Below are 23,047 nucleotides of genomic sequence, written 5' to 3'. Positions count from 1 at the left end.
TGGGTTGATTCTAGGAACTTGAATTGTGAGAAGAGACGAGACGTTGGGAAATGAGTGACAAACGGTGACTCACCAGTGACTCACGGCCTACCCGTACCCGTGCCCGGCCGCACCAGGGTCGCGTACGGGTAGCCGGGTATCGGGTACCCGGTTGCGACCTCTGTTGTGTGGACTGTAGACGCAACTGCCACACAATTCTGCGAGTCGCTTATTATAACCGCTTTGTCGTTACTTATCGCCAATGGTGGACTCAGGACTATTGTCCTATCATCTCGTAGAGTCCCTGGCCGCGTAGTAATATGATGCTACACAGTGGCAGTGGGGGTCGCAAAACGCCGATTCATGACGAATCAATGCCCTTTGGTTCTTTGGGTGAAGTCACACGTAGGTCGAAAAAAAAATAGATCGCGACGTTTCGATCGCAACACGAGCAACCGTCATCAGGTGAGACAATCACAGCGGGGAAACTGATGACGGTCGCTCGCGTTGACATCGAAACGTCGCGATCGATTATTTGTGTTCGACCCACGTGACTTTACCGAAAGAACCAAAGAGTACGGATTCATGAGGTCACGAAAGCTTCAAATAAAGATTTTTACTAATAAAGCCCAATGATCCGACCAATACCACCACTACCACCACCACTACCACTACCACCATCGCCACCACCACCGCTGCTACCACCACCATCGCCACTACCACTACCACAGTCTCCACCACCACTACCACCATCGCCACTACCACCACTACCACCACCACTACCACCACCACTACCACAGTCTCCACCACCACTACCACCATCGCCACCACCACCGCCGCTACCACTACCACCATCGCCACTACCACCTCCACCGTCTCCACCACCACTACCACCATCGCCACTACCACCTCCACCACCACCATCGCCACTACCACCTCCTCCACCATCACCACCAATGCCGCCACCACCTCTACCGCCACAAACACCACCACCACCTCCTCCACCATCACCACGACCAATACCCCCACCACCGCCACCAAAGATAAAGATCCCCCGTGTAGCCTTAACATGAGGGGGTGGGTGGCCAGCACCATGCCCGGCCGCCTTTGTCTCCCCAGTGGCGATGGTTACTTACACATCGTACCAGGTTACTCATTTGAGGCTGAGTCGACCTAGGGGAGTCCCAGGACCGGTTCAGGTAATCTTCACCGGTGGTGTTGGCCGTGAGCGGGAATCGAACCCGGGTCGCTGGGTTCGTTTAGAGCAGAGTAGCGCTAACCGCTACACCGCCTAATCGCAACCACCGCCATCACCGCCACCACCGCCATCACCGCCACAACCACCACCGCCATCACCGCCACCACCGCCATCACCGCCACCACCACCACCACCGCCATCACCACCATCACCACCACCATCACCACCACCACCATCATCACCGCCATCACCGCCATCACCATCACCGCCACCACCACCATGTCCACCCACGTGTCCACCACCACCACCACCACCGCCACCACCACCACGTCCACCACCACCAGCACGTCCACCACGTCCACCCTCTTGTCCACCGGCCTCCTGCAGGAGCCTGGCTCTGATGGAGTCACGTTGTGCTGTGATGGTGGCCATGGGCAGGCTGCCTGGGTCCACAAACGTCCTCTGGCACAGCCAAGACACGCACACACACGCACGTACACACTTAGACACACACACACTTAGACACACACGCACGTAGACACACACACACTTAGACACACACACGTAGACACACACGCACGTAGGCACACACACACGCAATTTAGACACACACACACACACACTTAGACACACACAACAACACAACAACAACAACCGCCGCCATTCGCCACTAAGTGGCGGTGACGTCATCACGACGCTTGTGCCAGGCCATATGCACCTTGAGGCCACGTGAAGTGTCGAACGCCCGCTGGCAGGTCACGGGGCAGACCCAGGTGCCACGGGTCGACTGACTGAGATGACTGAGACGACTGGCTGATGCACCACCTGTGCCCCTACTGTGCCAACTTGCTGTGCTTTGGCCACCCGACGCTCCGCTCGTTGTTGTGAGCGTCGCTCCTCCGCCCTCCGTTGTTGCTGGAGGGCGACTGCCTCCAACTGCCCAGTAGCGTCCTTCACGAGCCTCCTCCACTGAGGCCGATCTTGACACCGCTGGTACCAGTCATCGGCAAGTCCACTCAGCTCCACGTCCTCCTGTACCACGTCACTCCATCTCTTCTCTAGCCCGTGCCGTGCGCGTTTAGCCCCCTCGCACCAGCCGAACAAAAGCTGTTAAGGCATGCGGTGGCTGGGCATGCGGGCTACATGACCCAGCCAACGCAGCCTTGCCTGCCGGAGGAGCTCACCGATGGGACTTTGCCCAGATCTTTCAAGGATTTGTGAGCTCCTCACACAATCCAGCCTGGTTAAACCCAGGATGGATCGTAGGCAGGCCAGCCGAAATGTTTCTAACCGGCGAAGATGCTCCATTAGGGGGGTCCACGTTTCGCAAGCGTAGAGAAGGGAGGGAATGACCGTGGCCGAGAAGACCTGAAGCTTCGTGCAGAGCGACAGACCAGGTAGCTTCCACACAGCGTTACGCAACCGATGAAAAGATATTGCCGCTCGAGTGATTCGGAGTGAGACCCCAGGTATGGGAAACTCTCCACTCTCTCCACAACTGCCCCATCACACACACGTAAGCACACGCACACACTTTAGACACACACACTTAGACACACACACAGACAAAGATCCCCCGTGTAACCTGTCACAGACTGGAGGGGCAAGTGCTTGTTAGTAGCGAGTAGCAGCACACGCAGACACACGATAGCATCGTCATCGTTGTCATCATCGTCGTATTCATCGTCATCATCGTCATCGTCGTCATCATCATCGTCGTCATCGTCGTCATCATCATCATCATCGTCATCGTCATCGTCGTCGTCATCATCGTCATCGTCGGTGTCATCATCGTCGTCGTCATCATCATCGTCATCATCGTCATCATCGTCGTCATCATCATCATCATCGTCGTCGTCATCGTCGTCGTCATCATCATCGTCATCATCGTCATCATCATCATCATCGTCGTCATCGTCGTCGTCATCATCATCGTCGTCATCATCATCGTCGTCGTCGTCATCATCGTCATCGTCGTCATCATCGTCACCATCGTCATCATCATCATCGTCATCATCATCATCATCGTCATCATCGTCATCGTCATCATCGTCATCGTCGTCACCGTCATCATCATCGTCATCGTCATCATCGTCATCGTCGTCATCATCGTCACTGTCATCATCATCGTCATCATCGTCATCGTCGTCATCATCGTCACCGTCACCGTCATCATCATCGTCATCGTCATCATCGTCATCGTCATCATCATCATCATCATCGTCATCTCATCACCACCGCCACCACCGCCACCTGCATGAACGTGTGGCAGTCGCGGGGCGAAGCTCCCCGCCGCCATGGCGCGGAAGGCCGTCACGACGGCCGGGGAAGCCGCTGGCCGCCAGCACCTGAGCCTGGTGGTGTCGCACAAGCGTCACGGCCACGCGGAACAGCACCTTGGAGCCCTCGTAGAACAGAGAGTCCCACACACGCAGCACCGTCTAGGGGCGGGGGGGGTGGGGGGGGTGGGGGGGGGTGGTGGGGGGGGAGGGGGGTGGTGGGGGGGGGAGGGGGGGGGTGGGGGGGGGAGGGGGGGGGCGGGGGGCAGGGGGGGGCAGGGAGGGGCAGGGGAACGGGGGGAGATGGGGGGGGCAAGGGGGGGGTAGGGGATGGGGGGAGAGGAGGGAGATGGGGGGAGATGGGGGGGAGATGGGGGGGGGCAGGGGAGGGCAGGGGGGGCAGGGGGGAGATGGGGGGGCAAGGGGGGGCAGGGGATAGGGGAGATGGGGGGGAGATGGGGGGGGGCAAGGGGGGGGCAAGGGGGGGGCAGGGGATGGGGGGAGATGGGGGGGGAGATGGGGGGGGCAAGGGGGGGGGGGCAAGGGGGGGCAGGGGATGGCGAGATGGGGGGGGGTCAAGGGGGGGCAGGGGGGGCAGGGGGGGGGGGGGTGGGGTGGGGGGGGCAGCCCGAATCGTCGGGAAGGGGGTTGGCAGAATGGCGACGAGGCATTGGTGACGTTCGGTTTATTGGTGGCGGGTGGTTGTGGTGGCGGTGGTTGTGGTGATGGTGATTGTTGTTGTGGTGGTTGTGGTTGTTGTGGTTATGGTGGTGGTGGTTCTGGTGGTGGGCGGTAGTAGTAGTAGTGGGGGGGTAGTAGTGGGGGGTAGTAGTGGGGGGTAGTGGTAGTAGTGGGGGGTAGTAGTGGGGGGTAGTAGTAGTAGTGGGGGGTAGTAGTGGGGGGTAGTGGTAGCAGTGGGGGGTAGTAGTGGGGGGGTAGTAGTGGGTAGTAGTAGTAGTAGTGGGGGGTAGTGGTAGTAGTGGGGGGTAGTGGTAGTAGTGGGGGGTAGTAGTGGGGGGTAGTAGTGGGGGGTAGTAGTGGGTAGTAGTAGTGGCCTCGTACCTCCACAGGCAGCACACGTCGACGTAGAGACACAGGAACCAGCGCGCCATGAGTAGCGGCCAGGGCACTCCGTGGTAGTAGTAGTAGTAGTGGGGGGGTAGTAGTGGGGGGTAGTAGTGGGGGGTAGTAGTAGTAGTGACCTCCCACCTCTACAGGCAGCACGTCGACGTAGAGACACAGGAACCAGCGCGCCGTGAGTAGTGGCCAGGGCACGCCGTGGCTGACTACGTGGGCGGCCACGTGGGGCAGCTTGGTGGCGAGCAGCTCCCCCAGCACCTCCTGGTCCACACGCACTCCCAGCATGTCCCTGGTGTAGTAGTCTACACAGTGGGGGGGGGGGGTGTGTGAGTGTGTGAGTGAGTGTGTGTGTGAGTGAGTGAGTGAGTGGTCCACTCGCACTCCCAGCATGTCCTTGGTGTAGTAGTCCTACACAGTGGGGGGGGGGGGGGGGGGGGGTGTGAGTGAGTGTGTGAGTGAGTGAGTGTGTGAGTGAGTGAGTGGAGTGTGTGAGGAGTGTGTGAGTGAGTGTGTGTGTGAGTGAGTGTGTGAGTGAGTGAGTGTGTGAGTGAGTGTGTGAGTGTGTGAGTGAGTGAGTGTGTGAGTGAGTGTGTGGAGTGTGTGAGTGAGTGAGTGAGTGTGTGAGTGAGTGAGTGTGTGAGTGTGTGAGTGAGTGAGTGTTGTGAGTGAGTGTGTGAGTGTGTGAGTGAGTGTGTGAGTGAGTGAGTGTGTGAGTGTGTGAGTGAGTGAGTGTGTGAGTGAGTGTGTGAGTGAGTGCTCCACTCGCACTCAAAGCATGTCCCTGGTGTAGTAGTCCTACACGGGGGAAACGTCAAGTGTGTGAGTGTGTGTGAGTGTGTGAGTGAGTGAGTGTGTGAGTGTGTGAGTGAGTGTGCGAGTGTGTATGTGAGTGAGTGAGTGAGTGTGTGAGTGAGTGTGTGAGTGAGTGAGTGTGTGAGTGTGTGAGTGAGTGGTCCACATGCACTCCCAGCATGTCCCTGGTGTAGTAGTCTATATAGCGGGGCGGGGGGTAGAGGGAGACAGGGGTTTGGTGGATCGCAGAAACGGGGTTTGGTTATCGCAAAAAAGTGTTGTTCGGGATGCGAGTGAGTGTGCGAGTGTGTGAGTGAGTGAGTGTGTCAGTGAGTGTGTGAGTGTGTGTGCGAGTGAGTGAGTGAGTGTGTGAGTGTGAGTGTGTAAGTGAGTGTGTGAGTGAGTGTGCCAGTGAGTGAGTGAGTGTGTGAGTGAGTGTGTGAGTGTGAGTGTGTAAGTGAGTGTGTGAGTGAGTGTGCCAGTGAGTGTGTGAGTGGGTCAGTGTTGAGTCTGTGGGTCTGTGGGTCAGTGTTGAGTCTGTGGGTCTGTGTTGAGTCTGTGGGTCCTGTGTTGAGTCTGTGGGTCAGTGTTGAGTCTGTGGGTCAGTGTTGAGTCTGTGAGTCAGTGTTGAGTCTGTGGGTCTGTGGGTCAGTGTTGAGTCTGTGGGTCTGTGAGTCAGTGTTGAGTCTGTGAGTCAGTGTTGAGTCTGTGGGGTCAGTGTTGAGTCTGTGAGTCAGTGTTGAGTCTGTGGGTCAGTGTTGAGTCTGTGGGTCAGTGTTGAGTCTGTGAGTCAGTGTTGAGTCTGTGGGTCTGTGGGGTCAGTGTTGAGTCTGTGTGTCTATGGGTCAGTGTTGAGTCTGTGGGTCTGTGTTGAGTCTGTGGGTCTGTGGGTCAGTGTTGAGTCTGTGAGTCAGTGTTGAGTCTGTGGGTCTGTGGGTCAGTGTTGAGTCTGTGAGTCTGTGGGTCAGTGTTGAGTCTGTGGGTCAGTGTTGAGTCTGTGGGTCAGTGTTGAGTCTGTGGGTCAGTGTTGAGTCTGTGGGTCTGTGGGTCAGTGTTGAGTCTGTGGGTCAGTGTTGAGTCTGTGGGTCAGTGTTGAGTCTGTGGGTCTGTGGATCAGTGTTGAGTCTGTGGGTCAGTGTTGCGTCTGTGGGTCTGTGGGTCAGTGTTGAGTCTGTGGGTCTGTGGGTCAGTGTTGAGTCTGTGTGTCTGTGGGTCAGGTTGAGTCTGTGGGTCTGTGGGTCAGTGTTGAGGTCTGTGGGTTCTGTGGGTCCAGTGTTGAGTCTGTGGGTCAGTGTTGAGTCTGTGGGTCTGTGGGTCAGTGTTGAGTCTGTGGGTCTGTGGATCAGTGTTGAGTCTGTGAGTCAGTGTTGAGTCTGTGGGTCTGTGGGTCAGTGTTGAGTCTGTGGGTCTGTGGGTCAGTGTTGAGTCTGTGTGTCAGTGTTGAGTCTGTGGGTCAGTGTTGGGGCTGTGGGTAAGTGTTGAGTCTGTGTGTCAGTGTGAGTCTGTGGGTCAGTGTGAGTCTGTGGGTCAGTGTTGAGTCTGTGGGTCAGTGTTGAGTCTGTGAGTCAGTGTTGAGTCTTGTGGGTCAGTGTTGAGTCTGTGGGTCAGTGTTGAGTCTGTGGGTCAGTGTTGAGTCTGTGGGTCTGTGTTGAGTCTGTGGGTCAGTGTTGGGCGCTGTGGGTAAGTGTTGAGTCTGTGTGTCAGTGTTGAGTCTGTGGGTCAGTGTTGAGTCTGTGGGTCAGTGTTGAGTCTGTGGGTCAGTGTTGAGTCTGTGAGTCAGTGTTGAGTCTGTGGGTCTGTGCGTCAGTGTTGAGTCTGTGAGTCAGTGTTGGGGCTGTGGGTCAGTGTTGAGTCTGTGTGTCAGTGTTGAGTCTGTGGGTCAGTGTTGAGTCTGTGGGTCAGTGTTGAGTCTGTGAGTCAGTGTTGAGTCTGTGGGTCAGTGTTGAGTCTGTGTGTCAGTGTTGAGTCTGTGGGTCAGTGTTGAGTCTGTGGGTCAGTGTTGAGTCTGTGGGTCTGTGTGTCAGTGTTGAGTCTGTGTGTCAGTGTTGAGTCTGTGAGTCTGTGAGTCTGAGTCAGTGTTGAGTCTGTGGGTCAGTGTTGAGTCTGTGGGTCAGTGTTGAGTCTGTGGATCAGTGTTGAGTCTGTGAGTCTGAGTCAGTGTTGAGTCTGTGAGTCTGTGAGTCTGTGGGTCAGTGTTGAGTCTGTGGGTCAGTGTTGAGTCTGTGAGTCAGTGTTGAGTCTGTGAGTCTGTGGGTCAGTGTTGAGTCTGTGGGTCAGTGTTGAGTCTGTGAGTCTGTGAGTCTGTGGGTCAGTGTTGAGTCTGTGGGTCAGTGTTGAGTCTGTGAGTCTGTGAGTCAGTGTTGAGTCTGTGAGTCTGTGGGTCAGTGTTGAGTCTGTGGGTCTGTGGGTCAGTGTTGAGTATGTGAGTCTGTGGGTCAGTGTTGAGTCTGTGAGTCTGTGAGTCTGTGAGTCAGTGTTGAGTCTGTGGGTCAGTGTTGAGTCTGTGTGTCAGTGTTGAGTCTGTGGGTCAGTGTTGAGTCTGTGGGTCAGTGTTGAGTCTGTGGGTCTGTGTGTCAGTGTTGAGTCTGTGTGTCAGTGTTGAGTCTGTGAGTCTGTGAGTCTGAGTCAGTGTTGAGTCTGTGGGTCAGTGTTGAGTCTGTGGGTCAGTGTTGAGTCTGTGGATCAGTGTTGAGTCTGTGAGTCTGAGTCAGTGTTGAGTCTGTGAGTCTGTGAGTCTGTGGGTCAGTGTTGAGTCTGTGGGTCAGTGTTGAGTCTGTGAGTCAGTGTTGAGTCTGTGAGTCTGTGGGTCAGTGTTGAGTCTGTGGGTCAGTGTTGAGTCTGTGAGTCTGTGAGTCTGTGGGTCAGTGTTGAGTCTGTGGGTCAGTGTTGAGTCTGTGAGTCTGTGAGTCAGTGTTGAGTCTGTGAGTCTGTGGGTCAGTGTTGAGTCTGTGGGTCTGTGGGTCAGTGTTGAGTATGTGAGTCTGTGGGTCAGTGTTGAGTCTGTGAGTCTGTGAGTCTGTGAGTCAGTGTTGGAGTCTGTGGGTCAGTGTTGAGTCTGTGAGTCTGTGAGTCTGGGTCAGTGTTGAGTCTGTGAGTCTGTGGGTCAGTGTTGAGTCTGTGGGTCAGTGTTGAGTCTGTGGGTCTGTGGGTCAGTGTTGAGTCTGTGGGTCTGTGGATCAGTGTTGAGTCTGTGAGTCAGTGTTGAGTCTGTGGGTCTGTGGGTCAGTGTTGAGTCTGTGGGTCTGTGGGTCAGTGTTGAGTCTGTGTGTCAGTGTTGAGTCTGTGGGTCAGTGTTGGGGCTGTGGGTAAGTGTTGAGTCTGTGTGTCAGTATTGAGTCTGTGGGTCAGTGTTGAGTCTGTGGGTCAGTGTTGAGTCTGTGGGTCAGTGTTGAGTCTGTGAGTCAGTGTTGAGTCTGTGGGTCAGTGTTGAGTCTGTGGGTCAGTGTTGAGTCTGTGGGTCTGTGTTGAGTCTGTGGGTCAGTGTTGGGGCTGTGGGTAAGTGTTGAGTCTGTGTGTCAGTGTTGAGTCTGTGGGTCAGTGTTGAGTCTGTGGGTCAGTGTTGAGTCTGTGGGTCAGTGTTGAGTCTGTGAGTCAGTGTTGAGTCTGTGGGTCTGTGCGTCAGTGTTGAGTCTGTGAGTCAGTGTTGGGGCTGTGGGTCAGTGTTGAGTCTGTGTGTCAGTGTTGAGTCTGTGGGTCAGTGTTGAGTCTGTGGGTCAGTGTTGAGTCTGTGTGTCAGTGTTGAGTCTGTGGGTCAGTGTTGAGTCTGTGGGTCAGTGTTGAGTCTGTGGGTCAGTGTTGAGTCTGTGGATCAGTGTTGAGTCTGTGAGTCTGAGTCAGTGTTGAGTCTGTGAGTCTGTGGGTCAGTGTTGAGTCTGTGGGTCAGTGTTGAGTCTGTGAGTCAGTGTTGAGTCTGTGAGTCTGTGGGTCAGTGTTGAGTCTGTGGGTCAGTGTTGAGTCTGTGAGTCTGTGAGTCTGTGGGTCAGTGTTGAGTCTGTGGGTCAGTGTTGAGTCTGTGAGTCTGTGAGTCAGTGTTGAGTCTGTGAGTCTGTGGGTCAGTGTTGAGTCTGTGGGTCTGTGGGTCAGTGTTGAGTATGTGAGTCTGTGGGTCAGTGTTGAGTCTGTGAGTCTGTGAGTCTGTGAGTCAGTGTTGAGTCTGTGGGTCAGTGTTGAGTCTGTGAGTCTGTGAGTCTGGGTCAGTGTTGAGTCTGTGAGTCTGTGGGTCAGTGTTGAGTCTGTGGGTCTGTGGGTCAGTGTTGAGTCTGTGAGTCTGTGGGTCAGTGTTGAGTCTGTGGGTCTGTGGGTCAGTGTTGAGTCTGTGGGTCTGTGGGTCAGTGTTGAGTCTGTGGGTCTGTGGGTCAGTGTTGAGTCTGTGGGTCTGTGGGTCAGTGTTGAGTCTGTGGGTCTGTGGGTCAGTGTTCAGTCTGTGAGTCTGTGGGTCAGTGTTGAGTCTGTGAGTCTGTGAGTCAGTGTTGAGTCTGTGAGTCTGTGGGTCAGTGTTGAGTCTGTGAGTCTGTGGGTCAGTGTTGAGTCTGTGAGTCTGTGGGTCAGTGTTGAGTCTGAGTCTGTGAGTCTGTGGGTCAGTGTTGAGTCTGTGGGTCTGTTGGTCAGTGTTGAGTCTGTGAGTCTGTGGGTCAGTGTTGAGTCTGTGAGTCTGTGGGTCAGTGTTGAGTCTGTGAGTCTGTGAGTCTGTGGGTCAGTGTTGAGTCTGTGAGTCTGTGGGTCAGTGTTGAGTCTGTGGGTCTGTTGGTCAGTGTTGAGTTTGTGAGTCTGTGGGTCAGTGTTGAGTCTGTGAGTCTGTGAGTCAGTGTTGAGTCTGTGAGTCTGTGGGTCAGTGTTGAGTCTGTGAGTCTGTGGGTCAGTGTTGAGTCTGTGGGTCTGTGGGTCAGTGTTGAGTCTGTGGGTCTGTGGGTCAGTGTTGAGTCTGTGTGTCTGTGAGTCAGTGTTGAGTCTGTGGGTCTGTGGGTCAGTGTTGAGTCTGTGTGTCTGTGAGTCAGTGTTGAGTCTGTGTGTCTGTGAGTCAGTGTTGAGTCTGTGGGTCTGTGGGTCAGTGTTGAGTCTGTGGGTCTGTGAGTCAGTGTTGAGTCTGTGGGTCTGTGGGTCAGTGTTGAGTCTGTGTGTCTGTGAGTCAGTGTTGAGTCTGTGGGTCTGTGGGTCAGTGTTGAGTCTGTGTGTCTGTGAGTCAGTGTTGAGTCTGTGGGTCTGTGGGTCAGTGTTGAGTCTGTGAGTCTGTGGGTCAGTGTTGAGACAGTGAGTCTGTGAGTCAGTGTTGTTGCCGTCACGGTGGATGTGACCGAGAGAGAGAGAGATAAGTGGGGGACGTACCAGGCAGGATTCTGCCAATGAGGGCATCCATGAGCCAAAAGGACTTCTCCTCAGATCTCGTCACAATGAGGAGGTAGCCGGCCAGAAAGTTCATGCCCTGTGTGTGTGAAGAATAATACAGGGTGGCCCAAACGTTAGGACACATAAGGGTTGTTGTTGTAGTTATTATAAGGGTGGTCCAAAATTTCGATTGAAAGCTTTCGTGACTGCAGCATGGATTCACCTTCTTGGTTCTTTCGGTAAAGTCACGTAGAAGGGAAATAATAAAATAATAAAACATAATAAAATAATACAATTCTCACGACGTTTCGGCCACAACGCAAGCAGCCGTCCTCAGGTGAAGAACAGGTCTGTCGGAAAGACAGCATCCGAATGAACAGGTCTGTCGGAAAGACAGCGTCTGAATGAACAGGTCTGTCGGAAAGACAGCGTCCGAATGAACAGGTCTGTCGAAAAGACAGCGTCCGAATGAACAGGTCTGTCGGAAAGACAGCGTCCGAATGAACAGGTCTGTCGGAAAGACAGCGTCTGAATGAACAGGTCTGTCGGAAAGACAGCGTCTGAATGAGCAGGTCTGTCGGATAGACAGCGTCTGAATGAACAGGTCTGTCGGAAAGACAGCGTCTGAATGAACAGGTCTGTCGGAAAGACAGCGTCTGAATGAACAGGTCTGTCGGAAAGACAGCGTCTGAATGAACAGGTCTGTTGGAAAGACAGCGTCTGAATGAACAGGTCTGTCGGAAAGACAGCGTCTGAATGAACAGGTCTGTCGGAAAGACAGCGTCTGAATGAGCAGCTCTGTCGGAAAGACAGCGTCTGAATGAACAGGTCTGTCGGAAAGACAGCGTCTGAATGAACAGGTCTGTCGGAAAGACAGCGTCTGAATGAACAGGTCTGTCGGAAAGACAGCGTCTGAATGAGCAGGTCTGTCGGATAGACAGCGTCTGAATGAACAGGTCTGTCGGAAAGACAGCGTCTGAATGAACAGGTCTGTCGGAAAGACAGCGTCTGAATGAACAGGTCTGTCGGAAAGACAGCGTCTGAATGAGCAGGTCTGTCGGATAGACAGCGTCTGAATGAACAGGTCTGTCAGAAAGACAGCGTCTGAATGAACAGGTCTGTCGGAAAGACAGCGTCTGAATGAGCAGGTCTGTCGGATAGACAGCGTCTGAATGAACAGGTCTGTCGGAAAGACAGCGTCTGAATGAACAGGTCTGTCGGAAAGACAGCGTCTGAATGAGCAGGTCTGTCGGATAGACAGCGTCTGAATGAACAGGTCTGTCGGAAAGACAGCGTCTGAATGAACAGGTCTATCGGAAAGACAGCGTCTGAATGAACAGGACTGTCGGAAAGACAGCGTCTGAATGAACAGGTCTGTCGGACAGACAGCGTCTGAATGAACAGGTCTGTCAGAAAGACAGCGTCTGAATGAACAGGTCTGTCGGAAAGACAGCGTCTGAATGAACAGGACTGTCGGAAAGACAGCGTCTGAATGAACAGGTCTGTCGGAAAGACAGCGTCTGAATGAACAGGACTGTCGGAAAGACAGCGTCTGAATGAACAGGTCTGTCGGAAAGACAGCGTCTGAATGAACAGGTCTGTCGGAAAGACAGCGTCTGAATGAACAGGACTGTCGGAAAGACAGCGTCCGAATGAGCACCGCCATGCTTGGCAGCGTATATTTAAGCTGGGTTAGGGGGGGGAAGAGCGCCTTGACAAAATAATTTGCATATCAACAGAGGAATTTAGCATATTTATGGAAAATGCAAAACCCTGCTTAAATATACGCTGCCAAGCTTGGTGGTGTTCATTCAGACGCTGTCTTTCCAACAGACCTGTTCATTCAGATGCTGTCTTTCCAACAGACCTGTTCATTCAGACGCTATCTTTCCAACAGACCTGTTCATTCAGACGCTGTCTTTCCGACAGACCTGTTCTTCACCTGAGGACGGCTGCTTGCGTTGTGGCCGAAACGTCGTGAGAATTGTATTATTATATTATGTTTAATTTTTATTATTTTATTATCTCCCTTCTACGTGACTTTACCGAAAGAACCAAGAAGGTGGTCCAAAGTGGCTTATCATCATGTGGACGATTATCTGAACCGGTCCCGGGCCACCCCTAGGTCGACTCAGCCTCAAATGAGTACCTGGTGCTGTGTGTAGGAAACATCGCCACTGGGGAGACAAAGGCGGCCGGGTGTGGTGCTGGCCACCCACCCCCTCGTGTGCCACAGTGCCGGTAGCCTTCATAGGTGCTCGCTAACAGCACTTGCCCCTGCAGCCTGCTAGAGGCTACACGGGGGATCTTTGTCTGTGTATAGGCACTACTACTAACAGCACTTGCCCCAGCAGCCTGCTAGAGGCTACACGGGGGATCTTTGTCTGTGTATAGGCACTACTACTAACAGCACTTGCCCCAGCAGCCTGCTAGAGGCTACACGGGGGATCTTTGTCTGTGTATAGGCACTACTACTAACAGCACTTGCCCCAGCAGCCTGCTCGAGGCTACACGGGGGACCTTTGCCTTCTGTGCGCGACGGTCACCTGGCAGTATCCGACGGTGTCGTTGTGGTGGCCGTAGCTGGCGAGGACGCGGCCCAGGGACTCCTTGAGGCTGGGCTGAGCTCCATCCTGGAAGTAGACGTTCTCTGGGAATGTCCTGTTCAGATCTGCAGACGCGCGCGCACACACAGAGACACAGAGAGAGACACAGAGAGACATACAGAGAGAGACACAGAGAGAGACGAGAGAGACACACAGAGAGAGACACACAGAGAGAGACACAGGGACACACACAGAGAGACATACAGAGAGAGAGACAGAGAGAGAGACACACACAGAAACACACACAGAGACACACACAGAGACACACACAGAGACACACACAGAGAGAGACAGAGAGACACATACAGAGAGAGACACACACACAGAGACACACACACACAGATACACACACACAGACACACAGAGAGAGACACACAGACAGACACAGAGAGAGAGAGACACAAAGAGACACACAGACACACACACACAGACACACACACAGAGACACACACACAGAGAGAGAGACACACAGAGACACACAGACACAAACAGAAACACACACAGAGACACACACAGAGAGAGAGAGACACACACAGAGACACACACACACAGAGAGAGACACAGAGACACACAGACACAAACAGAAACACACACACAGACACACACACAGAGACACACACAGAGAGAGACAGAGACACACACACAGAGACACACACACAGATACACACACAGAGACACACAGAGAGAGACACACAGACAGACACAGAGAGAGAGAGACACAGAGAGACACACAGACACACACACACAGACACACACACAGAGACACATACAGAGACACACACACAGAGAGAGAGAGACACAGAGACACACAGACACAAACAGAAACACACACAGAGACACACACAGAGAGAGAGAGAGACACACACAGAGACACACACACAGAGAGAGAGACACAGAGACACACAGACACAAACAGAAACACACACAGAGACACACACACAGAGACACACACACACAGGGACAAAGATCCCCCATGTAGCCTGTAAGAGACTGTTGGGGCAAGTGTGGTGAGTAGCGAGTAGCAGCAGCGCCTATACACAGACAATGATCCCCCGTGTAGCCTCTAGCAGACTGTAGGGGCAAGTGCTGTTTGTGAGCAGCACCTTTGAAGGCTACCGGCACTGTGGCACACGAGGGGGTGGGTGGCCAGCACCACGCCCGGCCGCCTTTGTCTCCCCAGTGGCGATGTTTACTACACACCGCACAAGGTACTCATTTGAGGCTGAGTCGACATAGGGGAGGCCCAGGACCGGTTCAGATAATCGTCACCGGTGTTTGCCCGTGAGCGGGAATCGAACCCGGGTCGTCGTCACCGCCACCGTCACCACCACCACCGTCACCACCACCACCGTCACCGCCACCGTCACCCCCGCAACCAACACCACCACCATTCTCACGGCCACAATCACCGCATTCCAACACCACCACGCTCACCGCCACCACCACACTCACCACCACCACACTCACCACCGCCACCGCCACGCTCACCGCCACAACCGCCACGCTCACCGCCACAACCGCCACGCTCACCACCACCACAACCACCACGCTCACCACCACTACCGCCACGCTCACCGCCACAACCACCACACTCACCACCACTACCGCCACGCTCACCGCCACAACCACCACACTCACCACCTCGCTCACCACCACCACCACCACCACCACGTTCACCACCGCCACGGTCACCACCACCACCACCACGCTCACCACCACCACGCTCACCGCCACAACCGCCACGCTCACCACCACAACCGCCACACTCACCACCACCACCACCACCACCGCCACGCTCACCACCACCACCACAACGCTCACCACCGCCACGCTCACCACCGCCACGCTCACCGCCACAACCGCCACGCTCACCACTACCATGCTCACCACCACCACGCTCACCACCACCACGCTCACCACCACCACGCTCCCCAACCACAACCTCCCACCCACCGGTGGCGATGGTGTCCACGAGCACGGGGTCCTTCTCGTGTGCGAGCAGGCGAGCGTAGTAGCCCACGTTGGCCTCCATGTTGGCCTGCGCCCCGCTGGTCGCCATCCACACGTCCCCACGGTGCGCGTTGGGGACGCCCTTGCGCACGTAGCGCTTCACTGCCGAGGCGGGGAACAGCACGACGTCACCGCCACCGCCACCATCACCACCACCACCGCCAGCACCGCCACCATCACTACCGCCACTACCATCACCGCCACCCACTAGTACCGCCACCACCGCCACGACCACTTCCACCACCGCCACTATCACCACCACGACCACTACCCTACCACCGCCACCACCACCACCAGTACCGCCACCACCACTAGTACCGCCACCACCGCCACCACCACCGCTACTACCGCCACCACCGCCAAAACCGCCACCACCACCACCACCACTAGTACCGCCACCACCGCCACCACCACCACCGCTACTACCACCACCGCCACCACCACCACTAGTACCGCCACCACCACCGCCAGCACCGCCACCACCACTAGTACCGCCACCACCGCCACCACCACCACCGCTACTACCACCACCGCCACCACCACCACTAGTACCGCCACCACCACCGCCAGCACCGCCACCACCACTAGTACCGCCACCACCGCCACCACCGCTACTACCACCACCGCCACCACCACCGCCACCACCGCCGCCACCACCGCCGCCACCACCACCACCACCGCCACCACCGCTACTACCGCCACCACCACCGCATCTTGGGTGTAGCCTTCAATCGGTGCCTCTAAATACAGATCCTGTTGAAGCCCCTGAGAGAAAGCCAGACAGCCTGACAGAGACAGACAGACAGAGAGACAGCCACAGAGACAAGCCAGAGGAGACAAGCCAGACAGAGACAGACAGACAGACAGACAGAGAGACAGACAGACAGAGACAAGCCAGAGGAGACAGACAGAGACAGACAGACAGAGACAGACAGAGACAGACAGACAGAGACAGACAGAGACACAGACAGACAGAGACAGACAGAGAGACGGCAACAGAGACAGACAGAGACAGACAGACAGACAGAGAGAGACAGCGACAGAGAGACAGCCACACAGAGACAGCCAGAGGAGACAAGTCAGACAGAGACAGATAGAGACAGACAGAGACAGACAGAGACAGACAGAGACAGACAGAGACAGACAGAGACAGACAGAGACAGACAGAGACAGACAGAGGAGACAAGCCAGACAGAGACAGATAGAGACAGACAGAGACAGACAGAGAGACAGACAGAGAGACAGACAGAGACAGACAGAGACAGACAGAGAGACAGACACAGACAGAGACAGACAGAGACAGACAGAGAGACAGACAGAGACAGACAGAGACAGACAGAGAGACAGACAGAGACAGACAGAGACAGACAGAGACAGACAGAGCGACAGAGGAGACAGCCACACAGAGACAAGCCACACAGAGACAAGCCACACCAGGCCCAGGAGTCGAACCCGGGCACGAGAGGCTCAGGGGGGCGAGCGACGGGGACACGAGAAGCTCAGGGGGGCGAGCGACGGGGACACGCACCGGTGGCGGCTTTGCGTAGGCGGGCGGCGCCGCCGGGTTGCCGCTGCCGCCGCAGCAGCTTGTCCCACTTGACGGCTCGCCGGGCGAGGACGGGCAGGTAGAGCGACTCCCGCTGGGCCTCCAGGGACGGGTCGCAGTCGGCGGGGAACTCGAAGCCGTAGGGGTCCAGGCTGGGGGAATGACACGGAGGTGAGTTGTGTGTGTGTGGGGGGAGGGGTGTGTGTGTGAGTGTGTACGTGTGTGAGTGTGTGAGTGAGTGTGTGTGAGTGTGTGAGTGAGTGTGTGTGTGAGTGTGTGTGTGTGGGGTGTGAGTGTGTGTGTGAGTGTGCGTGTGTGTGAGTGCGCGTGAGTGTGAGAGTGTGTGTGAGTGTGCACGTGTGGGGTGTGTGTGAGTGCGTGTGAGTGCGTGCGTGTGAGTGCGTGCGTGTGAGTGTGTGCGTGTGTGTGTGAGCGTGTGAGTGTGTGTGAGTGTGTGTGAGAGTGTGCCCGGGTGCGATCAAGGGATGGCTCTCTATTGGTCAACCATGTTATGCATGCCGATGATTTGGTAATAGCTGCTCATTCAGAGGAGGAGTTGGAGACGCTGCTGCTGAGACTGGAGCGTGCCACTAAGAGGTGGGGCCTTACCATCAGCCCCACCAAAACTAAGCACCTGCCTGGGTATTTTGTACCATCGGACACTCCACTCCCACAACTCCCAATCGGTGATGGGGCAGTAGTGGAGAGAGTGGAGAGTTTCCCATACCTGGGCAGTGTGCTCATGACCGGCTCCAGTTTAACAGCAGAGGTCTCACTCCGAATCAGTCGAGCGGCAATATCTTTTCATCGGTTGCGTAACGCTGTGTGGAAGCTACCTGGACTGTCGCTCCGCACGAAGCTTCGGGTCTTCTCGGCCACGGTCATTCCCTCCCTTCTCTACGCTTGCGAAACGTGGACCCCCTAATGGAGCATCTTCGCCGGTTGTAAACTTTAGGCTGGCCTGCCTACGATCCATCCTGGGTTTAACCTGCAGGCTGGATTGTGTGAGGAGCTCACAAATCCTTGAAAGATCTGGGCAAAGTCCCATCGGTAAGCTCCTCCGGCAGGCAAGGCAGCGTTGGCTGGGTCATGTAGCCCGCATGCCCAGCCTCCGCATGCCTAAACAGCTTTCATTCGGCCGGATCGAGGGGGCTAAACGGGCGCGGCACGGGCTAGAGAAGAGATGGAGTGATGTGGTACAGGAGGACGTGGAGCTGAGTGGACTTGCCGATGACTGGTACCAGCGGTGTCAAGATCGGCCTCAGTGGAGGAGGCTCGTGAAGGACGCTACTGGGCAGTTGGAGGCAGTCGCCCTCCAATAACAATGGAGGGCGGAGGAGCGACGCTCACAACAACGAGCGGAGCGCCGGGTGGCTAAAGCACAGCAAGTTGGCACAGTACGGGGCACAGGTGGTGCATCAGCCAGTCATCTCGGTCATCTCAGTCAGTCGACCCGTGGCACCTGCTGGGTCTGCCCCGTGACCTCCTGCCAGCGGGCGTTCGACACTTCACGTAGCCTCAAGGTGCACATGGCCTGGCACAAGCGTCGTGGTGACGTCACCGCCACTTAGTGGCGAATGGCGGTTGTTGTTGAGTGTGAGTGTGTGAGTGAGTGTGTGTGAGTGTGTGTGAGTGTGTGCGCGCGAGTGTGCGGGTGAGCGAGCTGTGTGTGTATGTTGAACTTCTTTCGCACCGTACGTAGCCATCCATGGCTAATCTAGACGTTAACAGTGGTCACCGCTCCCCAGACAGACACACACACACAGAGACGAATCTGCTCATTCACTACGTTGCCAAATATACCGTCAATAAGACCGCAAAGGTATTCGGCTCACAGAGCCCACCTGATGACGTCGTGACTGATTTCAGTTCAGACCTACGTGACGTTACCGAAAGAACCAAAGAGCACAGTCCTATACGGTGCAGTTTTAGTGCCTGTGACGCACAGAACCAGACTACAGCACCCGTAGGCTCCCACAGGGTTCAGCGCTAATGCCTGAAGCTCACGGAGCCAGACTAAGGCTCCCACAGGGTTCTGTGTTAATCTCTAAGGCTCCCCAAAGAGTTCAGTGTTAATCATTGAGGCTCACAGAGCCAGACAAAGGCCCCCATAGAGTTCAGTGTTAATCACCAAGGCTCCCCATAGGGTTCAGTGTTAATCACTGGGGCTCAAAGAGCCAGACAAAGGCTCCCACAGGGTTCAGTGTTAATCACCGAGGCTCACAGAGCCAGACTAAGACTCCCACAGGGTTCAGTGTTAATCACTGGGGCTCACAGAGCCAGACTAAGGCTCCCACAGGGTTCAGTGTTAATCTCTAAGGCTCCCCAAAGAGTTCAGTGTTAATCATTGAGGCTCACAGAGCCAGACAAAGGCCCCCATAGAGTTCAGTGTTAATCACCAAGGCTCCCCATAGGGTTCAGTGTTAATCACTGGGGCTCAAAGAGCCAGACAAAGGCTCCCACAGGGTTCAGTGTTAATCACCGAGGCTCACAGAGCCAGACTAAGACTCCCACAGGGTTCAGTGTTAATCACTGGGGCTCACAGAGCCAGACTAAGGCTCCCACAGGGTTCAGTGTTAATCACCGAGGCTCACAGAGCCAGACTAAGGCTCCCACAGGGTTCAGTGTTAATCACTGGGGCTCAAAGAGCCAGACTAAGGCTCCCACAGGGTTCAGTGTTAATCACCGAGGCTCACAGAGCCAGACTAAGGCTCCCACAGGGTTCAGTGTTAATCACCGAGGCTCACAGAGCCAGACTAAGGCTCCCACAGGGTTCAGTGTTAATCACTGGGGCTCACAGAGCCAGACTAAGGCTCCCACAGGGTTCAGTGTTAATCACTGGGGCTCAAAGAGCCAGACTAAGGCTCCCACAGGGTTCAGTGTTAATAACTGGGGCTCACAGAGCCAGACTAAGGCTCCCACAGGGTTCAGTGTTAATCAACGAGGCTCACAGAGCCAGACTAAGGCTCCCACAGGGTTCAGTGTTAATCACTGGGGCTCAAAGAGCCAGACTAAGGCTCCCACAGGGTTCAGTGTCCATCACTGAGACTCAGAGCCAGACTAAGGCTCCCACAGGGTTGTGTTAATCACTGAGGCTCACAGAGCCAGACTAAGGCTCCCACAGCGTTCAGTGTTAATCACTGAGGCTCACAGAGCCAGACTAAGGCTCCCACAGGGTTCAGTGTTAATCACTGAGGCTCACAGAGCCAGACTAAGGCTCCCACAGGGTTCAGTGTTAATCACCGAGGCTCACAGAGCCAGACTAAGGCTCCCACAGGGTTCAGTGTTAATCACTGGAGCTCAAAGAGCCAGACTAAGGCTCCCACAGGGTTCAGTGTCCATCACTGAGACTCAGAGCCAGACTAAGGCTCCCACAGGGTTGTGTTAATCACTGAGGCTCACAGAGCCAGACTAAGGCTCCCACAGGGTTCAGTGTTAATCACTGAGGCTCACAGAGCCAGACTAAGGCACCCACAGGGTTCAGTGTTAATCACTGAGGCTCACAGAGCCAGACTAAGGCTCCCACACGATTCAGTGTTAATCACTGGGGCTCACAGAGCCAGACTAAGGCTCCCACAGGGTTCAGTGTTAATCACTGAGGCTCACAGAGCCAGACTAAGGCTCACCATAGGGTTCAGTGTTAATCACTGAGACTCCCACAGGGTTCAGTGTTAATCACTGGGGCTCACAGAGCCAGACCAAGGCTCCCACAGGGTTCAGTGTTAATCACTGAGACTCCCACAGGGTTCAGTGTTAATCACCGGGGCTCACAGAGCCAGACCAAGGCTCCCACAGGGTTCAGTGCTAATCACGGAGGCTCACAGAGCCAGACTAAGGCTCCCACAGGGTTCTGTGTTAATCACTGGGGCTCACAGAGCCAGACCAAGGATCCCACAGGGTTCAGTGTTAATCACTGAGACTCACAGAGGCAGACTAAGGCTCCCACAGGGTTCGGTGTTAATCACTGAGGCTCACAGAGCCAGACCAAGGCTCCCACAGGGTTCAGTGTTAATCACTGAGGCTCACAGAGCCAGACGAAGGCTCCCACAGGATTCAGTGTTCATCACTGAAACTCACAGAGCCAGACGAAGGCTCCCACAGGGTTCAGTATTAATCACTGAGACTCACCGAGCCAGACTAAGGCTCCCACAGGGTTCAGTGTTAATCACTGGGGCTCACAGAGCCAGACTAAGGCTCCCACAGGCTTCAGTGCTAATCACTGAGACTCACAGAGCCAGACCAAGGCTCCCATAGGATTCAGTGTTAATCAGAGGCTCCCACAGGGTTCAGTGTTAATCACTGGGGCTCAAAGAGCCAGACTAAGGCTCCCACAGGGTTCAGTGTCCATCACTGAGACTCAGAGCCAGACTAAGGCTCTCACAGGGTTCAGTGTTAATCACTGAGGCTCACAGAGCCAGACTAAGGCTCCCACAGGGTTCAGTGTTAATCACTGAGGCTCACAGAGCCAGACTAAGGCTACCACAGGGTTCAGTGTTAATCACTGGGGCTCACAAAGCCAGACGAAGGCTCCCACAGGATTCAGTGTTAATCACTGAGGCTCACAAAGCCAGACTAAGGCTCCCACAGGGTTCAGTGTTAATCACTGAGACTCCCACAGGGTTCAGTGTTAATCACTGGGGCTCACAGAGCCAGACCAAGGCTCCCACAGGGTTCAGTGTTAATCATTGAGACTCCCACAGGGTTCAGTGTTAATCACCGGGGCTCACAGAGCCAGACCAAGGCTCCCACAGGGTTCAGTGCTAATCACGGAGGCTCACAGAGCCAGACTAAGGCTCCCACAGGGTTCTGTGTTAATCACTGGGGCTCACAGAGCCAGACCAAGGATCCCACAGGGTTCAGTGTTAATCACTGAGACTCACAGAGGCAGACTAAGGCTCCCACAGGGTTCGGTGTTAATCACTGAGGCTCACAGAGCCAGACCAAGGCTCCCACAGGGTTCAGTGTTCATCACTGAAACTCACAGAGCCAGACGAAGGCTCCCACAGGGTTCAGTATTAATCACTGAGACTCACCGAGCCAGACTAAGGCTCCCACAGGGTTCAGTGTTAATCACTGGGGCTCACAGAGCCAGACTAAGGCTCCCACAGGGTTCAGTGTTAATCACTGGGGCTCACAGAGCCAGACTAAGGCTCCCACAGGGTTCAGTGTTAATCACTGAGAATCCCACAGGGTTCAGTGTTGATCACTGAGGCTCACAGAGCCAGACCAAGGCTCCCACATGGTTCAGTGCTAATCGCCAAGCTCTTGCCCTTGTAGGCATTCGTAAACGATGTTAACTCTGCACATTGTTTAAAAACTTTTAACTCCACGTGTTTGCGTGTGTTAAGTACTAAACTCACCGATCTTTCATTTGGCCGGCCAGTCCACTGCCTGCGTCTTCCATTCACTCTTCTGTTGTTCTTGTCGTTTTTAAACAAAATAAATCGTTAATTAAGGGCGATCCCGAGGCATCATTTTGGGCGGTTAATATTCGTTAACTTTTAAAACATTTTTTTCGAACCGAGGCCTGGTCCGGACCGCGCCGTACGACCCGAACCTCCGCCGTCTCCCTCGCATCAAAGCCGGCGGCCGATCTAGGCGAGGGCCGGTGAGACTCGGAACAAACAAAAAAACAAAAAACACACCGCGGGGATTATTTTATTAATATATATATAACGCGGAAAGGACCACCACGTCGGGGTCGACCTTCGGTCTCCGTGTTTTCTTTAGCGCAGCGGGAGTAAAGTTAAACATTACTTTGTTGTCGTATTTGTCATTTGGTTTAAGGAACAGCGACGTGGCGTCACGTGACACATGCGGAAAAACTCGGGCGGTTGCCTCTGTCGGCGCGGAGGCTAGACGTTGCGGACAACGGTTGTTTGTTTTCTTTTTCTTTTTTGCGGTGTAGTGTATAGTGTAGTGTATAGTAGTGTAGTGTATAGTAGTGTATAGTAGTGTAGTGTATAGTAGTGTAGTTGACGGTAGTGTAGTGTATAATGTAGTGTATAGTGTAGTGTATAGTAGTGTAGTGTATAGTAGTGTAGTGTATAGTAGTGTAGTATATAGTAGTGTAGTGTATAGTAGTGTAGTGTATAGTAGTGTAGTGTATAGTAGTGTAGTGTATAGTAGTGTAGTGTATAATAATGTAGTGTATAGTAGTGTAGTGTATAGTAGTGTAGTGTATAGTAGTGTAGTGTATAGTGTAGTGTATAGTAGTGTAGTGTATAGTAGTGTA

General features: G+C 54.6%; 1 protein-coding gene across 1 annotated transcript; it reads right to left on the bottom strand.

Annotated features, from left to right (window-relative positions):
• Positions 1 to 1,138: 1,138 nt before the first annotated feature.
• Positions 1,139 to 22,445, bottom strand: LOC144737220 (growth hormone-regulated TBC protein 1-like). The gene is given in 10 exon segments (XM_078619941.1): positions 1,139 to 1,639; positions 3,431 to 3,454; positions 3,456 to 3,503; positions 3,505 to 3,618; positions 4,666 to 4,838; positions 10,651 to 10,747; positions 13,197 to 13,321; positions 15,210 to 15,368; positions 16,795 to 16,964; positions 22,173 to 22,445. Coding segments are annotated over 10 exon segments (1,323 nt in total). The 5' UTR covers positions 22,217 to 22,445; the 3' UTR covers positions 1,139 to 1,270.
• Between the last annotated feature and the right edge of the window lie 602 nt (positions 22,446 to 23,047).

Source organism: Lampetra planeri, chromosome 66 (genome assembly GCF_965212315.1).
Source record: "Lampetra planeri chromosome 66, kcLamPlan1.2.h2, whole genome shotgun sequence".
In the NCBI taxonomy this organism is placed as follows: Eukaryota; Metazoa; Chordata; class Hyperoartia; order Petromyzontiformes; family Petromyzontidae; genus Lampetra; species Lampetra planeri.
This window is presented reverse-complemented; position numbering and strand designations above follow the sequence as displayed.